The 19,182-nt window shown below is 40.8% G+C and overlaps 1 protein-coding gene across 1 annotated transcript in view; it reads left to right on the forward strand.

The window, feature by feature from the left end:
* Window positions 1-427: 427 nt before the first annotated feature.
* Window positions 428-19,182, forward strand: part of Dscam (DS cell adhesion molecule) — a 690,093-nt gene continuing 671,338 nt past the window's right edge. Inside the window, exon 1 of the mRNA XM_052159081.1 lies at window positions 428-577. Within this exon, the coding sequence (XP_052015041.1) occupies window positions 428-577 (150 nt within the window). The remainder of the gene's footprint in view (window positions 578-19,182) is intronic.

Raw genomic sequence — 19,182 nt, forward strand, 5'->3', positions numbered from 1 at the left:
GAGGAGACAGAGGAAGGAGAGGAGAAAGAGATGAGGAGGAGGAGGGGGAGGAGAATAAGGAGGAAGAAGGTGGAAGAAGGAGAGGAGAGGTCGGGGGAGGGGGAGGAGGGAAGGAGGCAGAGGAGGAAGACAATGTTACTGGTAGAAGAGGCAAGAGAGAGCTGTAATGTCTATTTTTAAGGGTCTGACCTCTTAACTCCATTCAATCCCTCTCACTCCTTAAAGGTTCCACTTCCTAACATCATCAGCTGGACCTTAGAGATACAGCGAACAAATTTTACAGGGACACATTCAATCCGTAACAATTTTTTTTCTGTTCCATGGAAGTATAGAAATGCTGAGGCTGTTAGCTGCATGTGCTGTTGAAGCCTTTGATTTGCACACTTCCAGCGGGTGCATTTAACAGCCTGTGAGGAGTTTCGTCTTCATGGAGCCATTTCTGTCCAGGTTCCTCATGAAGCAGGCGCTGCAGGGCGTGCCTGAGAACCCTGGGGTGATGCTGAGTGGCACGTGCACACTGACACAGCTGGGTGGAATACAGACTGTGACAGAGGCTGCATGCAGGCCGAGGGCTCAGGTAAAGCAGTGTCAGAGCAAGTCTTCATACTGATGGCCAGAGTGAGGATTCCCCAGAAGCTCTCTGCAGACAGTGTGTCAAGTTTTAAAGATTCACTCAGAGAAACACGGTATTTTATTTGTTTTTCTCACATATTATTCTCCCTGAGGGGTGTGTGTGTGTGTCTGTGTGTGTGTGTGTGTGTATGCAGGCAAGGCTAAGTGGAGATTTCCTGAAGGTCACTCTGCCCTGATAACACCATCATCACCTTACCTGGGGGTTTAGTATTCCTGTGTACCTTGAATCTACAGCTTAAGTCCCATCCCCACTGTGGTAATGATTACCAAACCTCAGCTCTGCTCCAATTATATTCCTGGAGCTATGGTGTTCATTTTGTGTATGGAGATTTATGTATGTGTATGCATGTATGCCTGTGTCTCTGTGTGTGTCTCTGTGTGTATGTGTCTAATGTGTCTTATATGTGTGTTTATCTGTGTATGTGTGTATGTGTATATCTACTTATATGTGTGTTTGTATATGTGTGTGTCTATGTGTGTCTGTTTGTGTCTGTGTGTGTCTGTGTGTGTCTGTGTGTATGTGCCTGTGTGTGTGCCTGTGTATCTCTGTGTGTGCCTGTGTGTGTCTGTGTATCTCTGTGTGTGCCTGTGTGTGTCTGTGTATCTCTGTGTGTGCCTGTGTGTGTGTCTGTGTATCTCTGTGTGTGCCTGTGTTTGTCTGTGTATCTCTGTGTGTGCCTGTGTGTGTGTGTGTCTGTGTATCTCTGTGTGTGCCTGTGTGTGTGTCTTTGTGTCCATCTGTCATGATCCCTACATGAACAGGGGTGAGTGGGTAAGACAACCTCTGCTGTTGTTCTTCAGGTGCCACCTTCTTCCTCCTCCTCTTCCTTCTTGTTACTATCATTTTGAGACAAAGTCTCTTACTAGCCTACAGCCTGCTTTGTAGGCTAGACTGGCTGAGCTCCAGGGATCCGCTGGTTTCTACCTCCTCCAAGTGTGTGTCTGCACTCAGTGTTTTATGTAGATTTTGGTGGACACACACAAGTTTCATGCTTATATGGTGAGTATTTTACTCACAGAGCTATCTCCCCAGTCTCCCCTCTACATGTTTTGAGATAAAATTTACAGCAGAATGGCGTGATCATTTTATCAAGGTGTTGGGTGCCCAACTTAAGACCTTAACTTGCACACTTTGAACTTACTGATATGGATGTACCGATGGTCTTGGGGGCCTGCACTGGTAGACCTGAGTCATGACTCCACATCTGAACAAGCAGCAGGAAAGTTTTCTGTGTGTTGTTGATTTACAGGACATTCTGACATACATTTTGAAGCCAGTGTTTGACATTAGCTGGGTCAAGACGACCTTGTCAATACATAAAAATCACTGTTCTCCAAAATACCAAACACAGCTGAACACAGGCCTGACTGGCCTGATGGCTTTCTCTCTCCTTTGCTGAAAAGATCTCCTTTCCTATTATAGAAATTTCTAGAATGAATCTTTCCTGCCCCTGAGAACATGTTCCCTTTGTAATAAGAAAAATAGAAAGGATTTTTACAAAATTCATTAGAATTGGATTAGTTTCTTAAGTCCAGACAGCTTAAAACATACTTTTAAAAAGGCTTTTATGATTTTTATGTATACTGCACAGGACAAGGAAGGAATATTTTAATGACTCAGGATAAAGAATGATTTGCAGTAGAGGTTGCCTTCACCTTTTAATTCCCTAGGCCCAGTGGGAAGTACTTACATACATGTTCCCTCTATAGGTGATATGCTTGCAGAGGTCATGCAAAGCAGAGGCTGAAGCATAGATAGTGGAATTTGTAATTGTGGTCACATTTTGTTTTGTTTTGTTTTGTTTTGCTTTTAACACAAGGTTTCACTGTGTAGCTCTGTCTGTCATAGAACTTACTATGTAGATGAGGCCACTCTTGAACTCATAGAGATCCACTTGCCTCTGCCTCTTGAGGGCTTGGATTAAAGTTATATGCTACCACATCTGGTTATAATTATGGTCATTTAAAAAAGATGATATATCCACTAGGTATGACATGTATAGAATATGAAGCAGAATGTGGTATTCTATCCTCAAGCTACCAGCTCCTTTTTTTATTAGATATATTTTTTATTTACATTTCAAATGATTTCCTGGTCACCCCCCTAAAGTCTCATAAGCCCCCTCCCCCTGTTCTCCAATCAATCCCCTCTTGCTTCCCTGTCCTGGTATTCCCCTGCTGCATCCAACCTTTCCAGGACTAGGGGCCTCTCCTCCCTTTGATGTCCAGCAAGGCCATCCTCTGCTGCCTATGCAGCTGGAGCCATGGGTAACACCATGTGTACTCTTTGGTTGATGGTTTTGTCCCCAGGAGCTCTGGGAGTACTGGGCGACTCATATATTGTTCCTCCTCTGGTGCTGCAAAACCCTTCAGCTCCTTGGGTCCTTTCTCTAGCTCCCCCACTGGGGACCCTGTGCTCAGTTTAATGACTGGCTGAGAGTGTCCCCCTCTGTATTTGTCATGCACTAGCAGAGCCTTCCAGGTGACAGTTATATCTGGCTCCAGTCAGCAAGTACTAGTGGACATTGTTAATAGTGCCTGGGTTTTGTAACTGTATATGGGATGGATCACTAGGTGGGGTAGTCTCTGGATGGTTTTTCCCTCAGTCTCTCTGGTCTACACTTTGTCTCTGTATTGCCTTCTGTGGGTATTTTGTTCCCCCTTCTAAGAAGGACCAGAGTATCCATACTTTGTTCTTCCTTCTTCTTGGGCATCATTTGATCTGTGAATTGTGTCTTGAGTATTCCAAGATTCTGGGCTAATATCCACTTATCAGTGAGTGCATACCATATATGTTCTTTTGTGATTGGGTTACCTCACTTAGGATATTTTCTAGTTCTGCCCATTTGCCTAAAAATTTCACAGATTCATTGTTTTTAATAGCTGAGTAGTATTCCATTGTGTAAATATACCACATTTTCTGTATCATTCCTTTGTTGAGGGTCTGATGGTTCCTCAGAAAACTGGGCATGATATTTCCAGAGAACCCTGTTATACCACTCCTGGGCATATACCCAGAGGATTCCCCAGATTGTAATATGGACACATGCTCCACTATGTTCATAGCAGCCCTATTAATAATAGCCAGAAGCTGGAAAGAATCCAGATGTCCCCCAACAGAGGAATGGATACAGCTCCTTTTTAGATGCATTTAAGAATACAAGGGTCTTATAGTAATTATACAGGTGTGCAAGCAAGGAAAATGTCATGTGTGTGAGGGTATATGTGCACACACATATGCATAGACATAGTATATGCATCCATTCATGAATTTGTATGTCAAGGCCAGGTGTGATAGTACATGCCTGCAGTCCTGCTGCTTGGAAGGCTGAGGCAGGAGGGTTGTGAGTTTGAGGCCAGTCTGGACTATGTGAATTCATAGGTTGAATGTAAATATGTAAGTAGAATAATGAGCACAAATTCCATATTTTTTCCTGAGTGGGAGCATCACACACATTCTTCATGCTCTGATTCATAGTCTCTCCTGAATCCTGTCAAAAAGAGAAATTTCTCCAAATGGACACAATAAAATCTTCAATTTCTTGATAAGGCACACATTATTTTATGTGCCACTAAGAAAGTAAGGGAGAGAGAGAGAGAGAGAGAGAGAGAGAGAGAGAGAGAGAGAGAGAGAGAACAAAAGAAAACTCACTCATTGAAACACTCCAGAGCTTACTCTCTTGTCTCTTGCTCTTGCTTCCCCCTTGCCCCCTCTCTCCCCATTCCCTTTCCTCCTCTCTCCACATGGTGATAGCTAGCCTCTACTCTTCTACTTTCTCCTTCTCTCTCCTTTTCTCTGCCTCTCCTTCCCTCTCGACTCCCCTCCTCATGTCTTAAATAAACTATTCTATGCTAATAAAACAACACTCCAGAACATCAGCTTTAATAATTATTGCAGTTTCTGAGATACATCCTCAGAAGGTGATCAGGTGGTCACCACCTCTGGATTGGGAGCAGCCTGGGCCACATGTCCCGTCCCCAAGCAGTGCAGAGGGCCAGCGGTGCATCTGGAGGCCAACTGCAAGGAGACAGCTTGGACTGGTGAGTCTCTCTGATCCGGCAGAGCAGAGGATCTGGTCTGGAGGCCTCTGGTGGGAGCCTTCAGGTCGCCACCTCTGGATTGGGAGCAGCTTGGGCCACGTGCCCCATCCCCAAGCAGTGCAGAGGGCCAGCGGTGCATCCGGAGGCAGGCTGCAGGGAGGCAGCTGGCATGGGTGAGTCCTGCATTGACAACAAGACCAACTAACACCAGTGAGATCTAGATGGCAAAAGGCAAACTTAGGAACGTTACTAACAGAAATCAAGGCAATATGGCAGCCTCTGAACCCAATTCTCCATTAACCACTAACAGCAAGTCCTGGATACCCCAACACACCAGAAAAATAAGATTTAGATTTAAAATCATAATGCTGTTATAATGCTGTTACAAGAACACATGAAGGACATAAATAAATCTCTTAAAGAAATTCAGGAGAAAAATGACCAAAGGCTAGAAGCCCTTATAAGGGAAACACAAAAATCACTAAAAGAAATTCAGGAGAATATGGGTCAAACAATAGTAGCCAATAAGGAGGAAATGCAAAAATCACTTAAAAAATTACAGGAGAACTTTGATCAACAGGCAGAAGTCATGAAAGAGGAAACACAAAATCTCTCAAAGCATTACAGGAAAACACAAACAAGCAAGTGAAGGAACTGAGTAAAAACATGCAGGATCTAAAAAACAGAAGTAGAAACAACTAAGAAATCACAAAGGGAGACAACTTTGGAGATAGAAAACCTTGGGAAGAAATCAGGGGCCGTAGCTCCAAATAACAAGAACAGAATATAAGAGATAGAAGAAAGAATCTCAGATGCTGAAGATACCATAGAAACCATGGACTCAACGGTCAAAGAAAATGCAAAATGCAAAAAGCTTGTAATCCAAAACATCCAGGAAATCCAGGACACAATGAGAAGGCCAAACCTAAGGATTATAAGCATAGATGAGAGCGAAGATTTACAACTTAAAGGGCCAGCAAATATCTTCAATGAAATTATGGAAGGAAGCTTCCCTAATCTAAAGAGAGAGATGCCCATGAATATACAAGAAACCTAAAGAACTCCAAACAGACTGGACCAGAACAGAAATACATCCTGTCACATAATAATCAAAACTCCAAATGTACTAAACAAAGAAAGAATATTAAAGGCAGTACGGGAAAGAGGCCAAGTAACAAATAAAAGAAGACCTATCAAAATCACACCAGACTTCTCAACAGAGACTATGAAAGCTAGAATATCCTGGGCAGATCTCATGCAGACTCTAAGAGAACACAAATGTCAGCCAAATCTACTATACCCAGCAAAACTCTCAATCACCATAAATGGAGAAACCAAGATATTCCATGACAAAACCAAGTTTACCCAATATCTTACCACAAACCCAGCCCTACAAAGGACAATAGGAGGAAAACACCAATACAAGGAGGGAAACATCACTCTGGAAAATGCAAGATAGTAACCTTCTTTCATCAAACCCAAAAGAAGATAACCAATCAAATATGAAAGATAACATCAAAAATGACAGGAAATAATAATCACTATTCCTTAATATCTCTTAACATCAATGGATTCAATTCCCCAATAAAAAGACATAGACTAACAGACTAGATACATAAACAGGAGTCTACATTTTGCTGCCTACAGGAAACACACCTCAGTGTCAAAGACAAACACTACCTTAGAGTAAAAGGCTGGAAGACAATTTTACAAGCAAATGGTCCTAGAAAACAAGCTGGAGTAGCCATTCTAATATGAGATAAAATTGACTTTCAACCTAAAGTCATCAAAAGAGACACTGAGGGACACTTCTTGCTGGTCAAAGGAAAAACACACCAAGAAGAACTCTCAATCCTGAACATCTATGCTCCAAATGCAAAGGCACCTTCATTCATAAAAGAAACTTTACTAAAGCTCAAAGCATACATTGCACCTAACACAGTAATTGTGGGTGACTTCAACACTGCACTTCCCTCAATGGACCGATCAGGAAAACAGAAACTAAAGAGGGACACAGTGAAACTAATTGAAGCTTTGGACCAATTAGATTTAACACATATATACAGAACATTTCACCCTAAAGCAAAAGAATATACCTTTTTCTCAGCACCTCATGGTACCTTGTCCGAAATCGACCATATAATTGGCCATAAGACAGACCTCAACAAATATAAGAAGATCGAAATAATCCCATGCCTCCTATCAGATCACTATGGAGTAAAAGTGGTCTTCAATAGCAACAAAAACAACAGAAAGCCCACATACACATGGAAACCGAAGAATACTCTACTCAATGATGCCTTGGTTAAGGAAGAAATAAAGAAAGAAATCAAAGTTTTCTTTTAGAAATCAGAGTTTTTAGAATTTAATGAAAATGAAGACAACATATCCAAATCTATGGGACACAATGAAAGCAGTGCTAAGAGGAAAACTCATAGCCCTTAGTGCCTCCAAAAAGAAAATGGAGAGAGCATACACTAGCAGCTTAATGCACACCTGAAAGCCCTGGAGCAAAAAGAAGCAGATTCACCCAGGAGGAGTAGAAGACAGGAAATCATCAAACTCAGGGCTGAAATCAATCAAGTAGAAACTAAGAGAACCATACAAAGAACCAACAAAACCAGGAGCTGGTTCTTTGAGAAAATCAACAAGATAGATAAACCCTTAGCCAGACTAACCAAAGGGCACAGAGACAGTATCCAGATTAACAAAATTAGGAATGAAAAAAAAGATATAACAACAGAAACTGAGGCAATTCAAAAAAATCTTCAGATCTTACCACCAAAGCCTATGCTCAACACAACTGGAGAATCTGGAGGAAATGGACAATTTCCTAGACAGATACCAAACACCAAAATTAAATCAGGATCAAATAGATCATCTAAACATTCCCATAACCCCTAAAGAAATAAAAGTGTTCATAGAAACTCTCCCAACCAAAAAAAGCATGGGACCAGATGGCTTCAGTGCAGAATTTTATCAGACCTTCAAAGAAGACCTAACACCAATACTCTTCAAACTGTTCCACAAAATAGAAGCAGAAGGAACACTACCCAACCATTCTACAAAGCCACAATTACACTGATTCCAAAACCACACAAAGATCCAACAAAGAACGAGAACTTCAGGCCAATTTCCCTTATGAATATCGATGCAAAAATACTAAATAAAATTCTTGCCAACTGAATCCAGGAACACATCAAAATGATCATCCACCATGATCAAGTGGGCTTCATCCTAGGGATGCAAGGATGGTTCAATATAAGGAAATCCATCAATGCAATCCATTACATAAACAAACTCAAAGAAAAAAAACCATATGATCATTTCATTAGATGCTGAAAAAGCATTTGACAAAATTCAGCATCCTTTCATGCTAAAAGTCTTGGAAAGGACAGGAATTCAAGGCCCATACCTAAACATAGTTAAAGCAACATACAGCAAACCGGTATCCAATATCAAACTAAATGGAGAGAAACTTGAAGCAATCCCAATAAAATCAGGGACTAGACAAGGCTGCCCTCTCTCTCCATATCTTTTTAATATAGTACTTGAAGTTCTAGCTAGAGCAATTAGACAACATAAGGAGGTCAAAGGGATACAAATTGGAAAGGAAGAAGTCAAATTATCATTATTTGCAGATGATATGGTAGTATACATATGTGACCCAAAAAAAAAACTCCACCAGAGAATTCCTACAGCTGATATACAACTTCAGCAAAGTGGCAGGTTATAAAATCAACTCAAACAAATCAGTTGCCTTCCTATACTCAAAGGATAAGCAGACTGAGAAAGAAATTAGGGAAATAACACCCTTCACAATAGCCACAAACAATATAAAGTATCTTGGTATGACTCTAAGCAAACAAGTGAAAGATCTATACGACAAGAACTTCAGGTCTCTGAAGAAGGAAATCGAAGGCCTCAGAAAATGGAAAAATCTGCCATGCTCACAGATTGGTAGGATTAATATAGTTAAAATGGCCATCTTGCCAAAAGCAATATACAGATTCAATGCAATCCCCATCAAAATCCCAACACAGTTCTTCACAGAATTAGAAAAAGCAATCCTCAAATTTATCTGGAATAACAAAAAACCCAGGATAGCTAAAACTATTCTCAACAATAAAAGAATTTCTGGGGGAATTAGTATCCCAGACCTCAAGCAATACTACAGAGCAATAGTGTTAAAAACTGCATGGTATTGGCACAGGGACAGGCAAGTTGTCCAATGGAATAGAATTGAAGACCCAGAAATGAATCCACACACCTATGGTCACTTTATCTTTGACAAAGGAGCTGAAAACATCCAGTGGAAAAAAGATAACATTTTCAACAAATGGTGCTGGTTCAACTGGAGGTCAGCATGCAGGAGAATGCGAATTGATCCATTCTTATCTCCTTGTACTAAGCTCAACTCCAAGTGGATCAAGGACCTCCACATAAAACCAGATACACTGTAACCAATAGAAAAGAAACTGGGGAAGACCGTTGAGGACATAGGCACAGGGGAAAAGTTCCTGAACATAACACCAATAGCTTATACTCTAAGATCAAGAATTGACAAATGGGACCTCATAAAATTACAAAGTTTCTGTAATGCAAAGGACACCGTCAAAAGGACAAAATGGCAATCAACAAATTGGGAAAAGATCGTCACCAACCCCACATCCGATAGAGGGCTAATATCCAATATATACAAAGAACTCAAGAAGTTAGACTCCAGGGAACCAAATAACCCTATTAAAAATGGGGTACAGAGCTAAACAAAGAAATTTCACCTGAAGAAATCCGGATGGCTGAGAAGCACCTTAAGAAATGCTCAACATCATTAGCCACTAGGGAAATGCAAATCATTAGCCAGAATGGCTAAGGTTAAAAACTCAGGAGACAGCAGGTGTTGGGGAGGATGTGGAGAAAGAGGAACACTCCTTCACTGCTGGTGGGATTGTAAGATGGTACAACCACTATGGAAATCAGTCTGGCGGTTCCTAAGAAAACTGGACATGACACTTCTGGAGTTCCCTGCCTTACCACTCCTGGGCATATACCCAGAGGATTCCCCAGCATGTAATAAGGATGCATGCTCCACTTTGTTCATAGCAGCCCTATTTATAATAGCCAGAAGCTGGAAAGAAGCCAGATGCCCCTCAGTGGAGGAATGGATACAGAAAATGTGGTATATTTATACAATGGAGTACTATTCAGCAATTAAAAACAATGAATTCATGAATTTTTTAGGCAAATGGATGGAACTGGAAATTATCATCTTAAGTGAGGTAAGCAATCACAAAAGAATACACATGGAATGCAATCATTGATAAGTGGATATTAATTAGCCCTGAAGCTCTGAATACTGAAGATACAATTATCGTATCTAATGATTCCCATGAAGAAGGAAGAAGAGGGTCCTAATCCTGGAAAGGCTTGATCCAGCATTGTAGGGCAGTACCAGGACAGAGAAAAGGGAGGGAGAAAGATAGGAGAATGGATGGAGAGAAGAGGACTTATGGGACATATGGGGGGGGGGACTGGGAAAGGGGAAAGCTTTTAGAATGTAAATAAAGAATATAGAAAATAAATTTTAAAAATTTAAAAAAAGGTGATCAGGTATAGTTATTCAAGATGGTGGTGTAACATCCAAGAGGTTTCACTGCAAATTCACTATTTATCCATTTCCAGTGAGGCCCACAAAATGATCAGCTTCATCTGAAATAGCTGAGCACAAAAAAATGGCTATTTTCTTATCTCATCATAGCTGTGTATTTTTCCCCTTTACTATGATGACATAAAATCGTGTCCTTTGTGGACTTTCATTCTGCATGTTTTCTGGTAGAGTGGCATTGACTGTCATTTAGTAGACTATGAATTTATTTTTTAAATTTATTGTCCATACACATGGAGGCATACCATGCATGAATGTGGAAGACCTGTGTTGTCAGAGGACAAATGTGTGGGAGCCAGTTCTGTCCTTCCTTCCAGTGGAAGGGATCAAATGCAAGTCATCAAGCTTGGCAGCAATGGCCTTTACCCTCTGAGCATTCTTACCAGCCTTAATTTTGCATACATACATGTATTACCCATTTTCTTAACCAATAACTTGCTTATTTTATTTGTAGACTTTTCTATCTTCAGAAAGTTAGACTGCTCATTTGAAAAGGAATTTTCCATTTGTCTAACTTTCACCATATATATTATTTTCCCTTCATAGTCAGATCTTTTTGTTACCTCTTTTATAGTTTCTAGTTTTTTATTATTTTTTTCTTTTGTCATGGTCAAGATATGTCTAAAGATGACTGGAAACAGTCCATGCTTACTTGCTTATGTTGCTTTTGGTTGTCCTTACAAACTTGTAGGAATTCCTTGGTTTTAAACGTGGATTCATAATATTTTGGATCAGGTTTCTCCTATGTTACAAAATAGATACTAAAGTCCCTTCTGTTTCTGGATTTTTATTGGCTTATTTGTATGTTTGTGTTTCTGCCATGCAATTGGCATAGACTTACAGTTTATTTTAATCTTATTCACAGAGGCTCTCTCTCCCAATAAGTCATTTTTTGTTACTATTTCAATAGTTCATGACTGTTCTACCTTGTATCTTTAGAATATTTAGCAAAAAATTCCAATCAATATTTTTATTGTTACTGTATCTGTGGATATCATAGATCATTTGGTGTTCCAGTGTCTTGCTGTTCTTCACAGAGACTCTTCCCATGTCTTGTTAAGACCCTGCTAATCTTTCTGAAATTCAAATGTGACCATTTGTTTCTTGTGACCATTTACCTTCTGTGAGTGTTAGTCACAGGTCTAAACACTATAGTTGGTACAAACATTTAAATTGCTGTCTTTGTAGTATGGCGTTTACACTCTAGAATCAGATACTAGTGAGTTCTATAAAAAAAAAAATCAGAGCAGGAAAGAAAGCTATAGAGGGCAGCAGACAAGTGTGGCATTAAATATAATAAAAATCCCATAGTAGGGCCTCATAGCATTGCCCTTGGGCTTCCAGCTCTGCTTCTTGAGTGTCACCCAAGACCCGAGGCGGTTCCATCCTGTTTGACCTTGGCTGTAGGTCAGATCACCTTTTCTTCTTCCTCTGTGTAGTCCCCACTGATCCACTTAGAGTCAGCTTTGGTAAAAGCCCCAGGCTTATAGTTTGCTTAGGGAAAAGATTTGCATAAAAATCTGGAGCCTTATTCTAACTTCAAGTAAAATGTGTTACCCAACAGCGAGTGCTAGAGGGGACATGTTAGGAGTGAACTAAAATGTCACTGAGAGCACACAGACTTTAAATGAAACCGGTGGAATCATGTTTTGCTCCTGACTCTATCAGAGAGGCTGCGACTTATGCAAATGGTTATCATGTAAAGCTGTCTGCCTGCTCTCTAGGCACCAGAAGCATCCAGAGGACCTGGACTTTTCTCAGCCCTTGAAACAGACAGGCATTTATATTAGGGACTTAGGTGTGCTCCAATTCGTTATCACCATAACGAATCCCTACAAATTAATGTCTCAATACTCAATTTATCAGCTCTGGGTTTTGTAGCTCCAGCTCAGCCTGGAATTCTTGGGGTTTCTTTTCAGGACATTGCAAGGCAAATACCAAGATATTTTCCAGTGTGAGCCTATATAAATAATTAGGACCTAGCTTATTTGGGATTAAAAGAATTGAGAAGATCAGAGGTAGGGGCATTGAGGCTGATGTCCTGTGCAAGCTCTGTGACCACACACATGCAAATACATACACACACACACACACACACACACACACACACACACTATATATATATATATATATATATATATATATATATATATATATATATATCTCCACACATACAGATATGTGTACACATGCACACATACACATACATATATATCATATACATATACATACATATGCATACTATACACATACATCATATACATATGCATCATATACATATACAAATGCATATGCATATATACACATATATATGTCATGTATATCATATACATCATGTACATATACAGATATTGGTATAAATATAGATGTGTCATATATATATAGATGCATATGCATATACATATACACCATATACATCATATATATCGTTATATCATATACATGTACATATATAATATGCATCATATACAAATATAAATGTATATATCATATACATATATATCATATACATATCATATACATATGAGAGAAAGGTAAAGCAGTGTAGTTCACCTCTTGCTTCCTCTGATGCTCCTTTGAGGAGTATCTTAGAGTACATGGACTCACCAAGAAAACCCCTGTCACATCTTGATATTCATGTCCCTTGTGGGTACATTTTATTAAGTCAGTAAGGCTCATTTTACTGTATAATTTAATACTTACTGGTGTAACACCAGGTGTCAGAGTCAAGGGAGCCTGAATTTTCTCCACTGGGCCCACAATTGCACACAAATCCTTAAACCTCCTGAAGTTACAGGCATTTCCATTGTTACTGCACTGACATGGTCTAGATCTCATCAGCTCACAAACACCAAATGTGAGCATTCAGATGAGAGGCAGGGAACACATCCATTGAAGACACCTAGTAGACATAGTTATCTCAGATTTGTGGGCCTGTAGTACTAAGGAGACATGCTATATGTTACCAATATACAGGGTAGAATAGACACAGCTTTGCTGGTATATTCTCCAACAAAATGGCAGACAGTCTAAAAAGTTTAAAAAGTCTAAAAAAGTCTAAAAAGAAGTCCTTGCTTTAAAGGAAGTCTTGAAATCCAGCCAGGTAAACCATCCCAGACTCCAGGCCTGATTCTTGGCTGGAACTACGAGGCGCTCTTTGCTCCAGTTATCTGTCTTTTGCTTTTGAAAACCATGAGAACAGGCGAAATACACTGGTGTGGTAGGGCAGGGAGCCTATCACAGCGAGCTTTATGTCGGCTTGACACAAACTGAAGTCATCTGAAAGGAGGGAACCTCAACTGAGAAATTACCTCCATAAGACTGGAATGTAGGCCATACTAAAGGGCATTTTCTTGATTGGTGATCAATGTGGGAAGGCAGCCCATTTCTGGTGGTGGCACCCCTGGGACAGGTGGTCCTGGGTTCAATAAGAAAGCAGGCTGAGCAAGCCATAAAGAATAAGCTACTAAGCTGCACCCCTTCATGGCTTCTGCATCATCTCCTGTGTCCAGGTTCCTGCTCAGTTTGAGATCCTGCTTTGGCTTCCTTCAGTGAACTGTGAGTCAGTATGTCTACTTCAAGTAAACCCTTTCTGTTCTAAGTTTCTGTTGATCATGGCTTTTCATCATAGCCATAGTAACCTTAGTAAGACAGAGACCAAGAATTTTCAGAATTCTAAAAGTGTCCTCTCTAGTGGCCTGGGCTGTCAGGAGGGTAGTCTGATCCCTAGTTTTCCTGTTATCTCCTAAGTGGGCACCTCTGCCTACAGGGTCTGTGAATGGCTACATGCCGGAACCTGAGAGGAGGTTCCTGAAGTAGCATTGGGGATGTTGAGTTCCCATAATCCTTTCCCCCTCTCCCCAGCTAACCATAACTAGAGCTAAGAAAGGCTCTGCCACTGTCGGAGACACCCCAATATTCCAATTCTCTTCCATATTAAAAGTATCCCTGTTTTCTGTTGGAAATTCATATTCACCTGCTTCCTGCCTAGGGTATTTTAGGAGAGCAGAAACCCTGCCTTTATATACCCTCTTTGCAATGCATAGTAAGTGTTCCTGCTGCAAATAGCTCAAGAACCTTGTGGGTCACTGGGGTCACTTGAGGATCTCTCTCATCTCCCTTATCTCACTACTTCATTTTCATTGAAACACTGTCACCAGATTTCCTCTTTAGAATGTTTTCCCCCACTTTGAAACATTGTAGTCCCTAAATCAATAAGCAAAACCCAAGCACAGGTGTTCATTTGTTCTGAGTAAACTTGATCTCAGGGATTCTGACTTTAGGAAAACAACAAGACAGGAAGCAATTCAGTGTTCTTTACTCTCGTGGTTACAGAGTTTGGACAGTCCATCAGCCCCAAAGCCCTGGTGCTGGTCTGCTATTTGTTTTCTATTACTGTGGGATCAGTTCACATAATCAATGAGAATATTACAAAATATATTAGGAATTCTACTTTGATAATCCCTGCTTGATAATACATGATAAAGTAGCCCCATAATAAGCTAGGTAGATATTAAGTAGATATATTCATGGCTGGTCCTTTAATAGATAGGATAAAATTTGAATTGAACAACAACTGGGCTTGTCATTAAATGCAGTATGTGAAAATGGACAAGAAAGTTAAGATGCATCTACTCTCAAGAACACATAGTTCTTAGTAATGAATGCAGCTATAATATTTACTAGAAATTAATAAAGCAAATGATAACAATTAAACAGTTACAGAATTGATTGGGGGAAGCAGAGAAAACATTGTTATAAGCAGTATGTTTAAAGAGATTCTAAGTTTGAACCTTGGAGTTTCCTTGCAAATGAGAAACATTGGAGAGGCAAATAATCAAGAGACTGAATACAATGTAAGTGGATGAAGGAAAATATAAGGGTATGTATGGTGTTCTCAAACAACTGACAAACCCCATGCAAATGTGCATACTTATTTCTGAAGATATAAATTGGCATCCATCTTTATATGTACACACAGCCTCCTAGTATTTGCCTGTCATTTCTCTGGGGCACCTGAGTTGAAATCTGCACTTGGCCACAAAATAACAGAAATAGCCTACCGTTTATTCTTAAAGACTAGATGTCACCTCAAACACTTAATACTGCATCTCAAGGACCAGGGATGACAACACCAAGATCACTTCAAAGGTATGCATATCTGTAATGTTGACATGCAGACCAATAGAAGACCCAGCCCCAGGAGCCAATAGCCATGGAAAATACTGGATGAATTAGGCTGGAATCTTGTCATTGACATAGAAGAAAATAGTGCCCTGGTTGTTTACTCAGTGGAAAGACACACAGCTGGAAAAGATGGCTTTCTATCTCCCTCCCTCCCCTGCCTGTTAAAGAGATCTGTTTTTAAGCCTGCCTAGAAAGGGTGTCAATTAGTGCAGCACAGATGTTGGGGATCCCACTGCATCACACAGGGCAGAAATTTAGCTGGGGAGAACAGGGATGGAGAACTGTGTGAGTGTGGATGAAGGAGTAATGGGGATGTTTGCAGAGAAGGTTTGAGATATTTGTGCACTTGAGATTGTGACATCTGCCAGCTATACTGGGTCAAAATGATGGTTCCCAAACATGTATCTAACTGGTTGCTGTGATCATGGCTTTGTTTGGAAAAAGAGATCATAGCATAAACATGACCATTCTAGATGTGGGCTGTTCCCAAGTTAATAATGCATCTTCTCTCTATAAGAGGTAAAGGGATGTGTGTGTGTGTGTGTGTGTGTGTGTGTTTGTATGTTTGTGTGTGAGAGAGAAAGAGAGAAAGAGAGAGGGGGAGAGAGAGACAGAGAGACAGAGAGAGAGAGAGAGAGAGAGAGAGAGAGAGAGAGAGAGAGAGAGAGAGAGATGGGAACATGGAAGCAGAGATCTGAGGGAGGCATCTTCAGGCCCAGGAGTACTCAGGGTTACCAATAGCAACAAGAAGCTGAGAGAAAAGCATGATCCTGACTCTCCTTCAGAGCCTACAGAAACAGCCAACCCCCCTGCCCTGGGATTGCAGATTTCTGGCCTCCTAAGCAATGAAATTAATTCTTTGTTGCTTGAAAATTTTGTATATAAGGATATGCATTTTGATTAAATCTAACCCCTTTCCTCTCTTCCAAATTCTCCCCTATGCCCTTACCACCTTCACTTCCCAGTTTCGTGTGATTTAAAAAACACTCAGTGCCTTCCTGTAAGTGCATGGCTGTATGACTGTCTACTGGATCACCACTCAGTGTTTTTCTGTATGTGGGTAGCTGTATAACTGTCTACTGGAACATGGGTATCCTCCTGGGGCTACATCACTGAAAAAAGCTTACTTCTCCTCCCTTAGAAGCTGTGGATTGCCAATAGTTCATCAGTTATGGAGTGGGACTTCAAAAGCCCCATTCCCAGTCCATGCTAGGATTTTGTTTAGCTTGGTTTTGTGTAAGCCTTGTACAAAAAGTCACATGTATCGTGAGTTCATGTTTGCAATGGCCTTGTCATGGTGGATAAACACCATTTTCTTGCAGATGTTTACCACTTCTGGCTCTTATACTCTTTCTTCTCCCTCCTCCACAGTGATTCCTGAACATTGGATGGAAGGTGTATGATGCTGATAACCAGTCTAGGGCTGAATGTTTTTCTTAGTCTCTGAAAATAATTATTTCCTCTTCTGAGCTGTCCAATCTATGGTAACTTGTTACAGAATCTATCTGGGCAGGAGTGGGGTAAGAGGAGAAGGAAGAGAAGAGAGGGAAAAACCCAGGAAGATCCTGCTCTTTTAAGAAGTACCCAGAATTCCTTATCGGAATCTTCTTGGTCCATTTATGTGGAGATGGCAGAGTACCACAGACAGGTTATGTATATATTTATGTGCTTTTACTGACCATGGTTCAGGCATCTGAGAAGCCCATCCTCAGGTCCCTTACTTGAGGGACCGGAGAACACCACATTGCTAACATCTACAAAGACCCCCTGTACAGATAAGGTCACACACTCTGCATCATCACAACATGGAGGAATGTAGGCAGGGAAGGGTTTATTTTGGCACAGTTTGAGGGTACATCATTATCTTGGGCTATAGATCCTCTGTCTTCATGGCAGATGGAAATCCTGTCAGAGAAGTAACAGAAGCCATATGTATTGGCTGATTTTGTGTGTCAACTAAACACAAGCTGGAGTTTTCACAGATAAAGGAACTTCTCTTGAGGAAATGCCTCCATGAGATCCAGCTGTAAGCATTTTCTCAATTAGTGATCAAGGATGTGAGGACCCATTGTGGATGGAGCCATCCATGGGCTGGTAGTTTTGGGTACAATAAGAAAGTAAGCTGAGCAAGCCAGGGGGAGCAAAGCAGTAAGTAATATAGCTCCATTGCCTCTATATCAGCTCCCACTACCTGACCTGCTTGAGTTCCAGTCCTAACTTCCTTTGGTGATGAACAGCAATGTGGAAGTGTAAGCTGAATAAATCCTTTCCTCTTTAACTTGCTTCTTGGTCGTGATGTTTTGTGCAACAATAGAAACCCTGATTAAGACCCCATGCTATGGGGGGAAATAGTCATGGAGAAGAATGCTGCTTGGGTGTTACAGTTTGAACAGGAAATGTCTCCCACAGGCTCGTGTGTCTGAACACTCAGTACCCAGCCAGTGGTCGAGTCTTGGAAAGGTGTAGGACTTCTAGGGATTGAGACCTAGCTGGTGGATGCAGGTCTTGAAAGTGTTCATCACTGTTGGTTCCATTCTAGCTCTTTGCTTCCTGATTCATGAAGATGTGAGGAGTTGGCCCCTTAGGTTCCACTGCTAGATATGGGCCTGCTCCAGTGCCCTACACCTTCTCCTCCACTATGAACTATGACTTTAGAAAATTTAAGTCAAAGTCTTTCCTTCATCATGGTTAACTAGGAGTTTCAACTTGCTACAGTCTAGAACATTCTTAACTGAAGAATTGTGCAGATCAGTTTGGCCTGGAGACAAATTTGTGGGGTTTGTTTTAATTGTTAATTGAGGTGGGAAGACCCACCCTGGATATGGGCTGCACTCTTTCATTTGCACTGAATTATATACAAGTGACGAATGCTAGCTGAGACTACACACAACCAGAAAGCAAGCAAGGATCCATTTGTTTCTCCATGCTCTAGACCTTGGATGTAGTGTGATGGGCTACCTGAGTTCCTGCCTTGAATTCTCTCATTGATGGCCTCCCCTATTGTTTATCATAGTAACAGAAATGAAGATAGAAATCTCCCTTAAGTTGCCACTGTAATATATTTACTTTGTCATTATCATTAATAAAGTAACTAATATGCTGGATTTCTGATGGAGAAAGAACTATATTAATGAGACCACAAAAGGAATTAGAAATTTTGGGTCAGATAAAAGTAGGAAGATCCACAGCCTAAACTTATCAAACCCAGGGATTTCCCTTGAAGATGAGAGGGTCACTAGATTGATTCACTTGTATTCTCAGGAATCACCACAAAGTAGGGGTTCAAACCCAAGAGAAGTTTGCTGTCTCACTGCCGAGGGTGATAGAGTTATGCATTGAGGTGTTGACTGACTTCCTGGTTTCTGATGGGCCTAGTCATTCTCAGAAGTATCATGGCTTGTAGATACCTCACTGTATCTGCCTTGGCCTCACAGGGCTTCCCTCCATGTCTCTGCCTTCTTCTCTCAGACATTATTAGATGTAGGCCTGTCTACACCAGGATAGCTTCACCTGAGATGACCATTTATTGATGCGTATGTAAAGACCCTATTTATACATGAGGTTACGTTCATAGATCCTGAGGATCAGCACTGGCAATAGCTTTTGGAAGGAATATTATTTAACCCATTGCATTGTCTTGACACATACTTTGGCAT

Source organism: Apodemus sylvaticus, chromosome 15 (assembly GCF_947179515.1).
Source record: "Apodemus sylvaticus chromosome 15, mApoSyl1.1, whole genome shotgun sequence".
NCBI lineage: Eukaryota > Metazoa > Chordata > Mammalia > Rodentia > Muridae > Apodemus > Apodemus sylvaticus.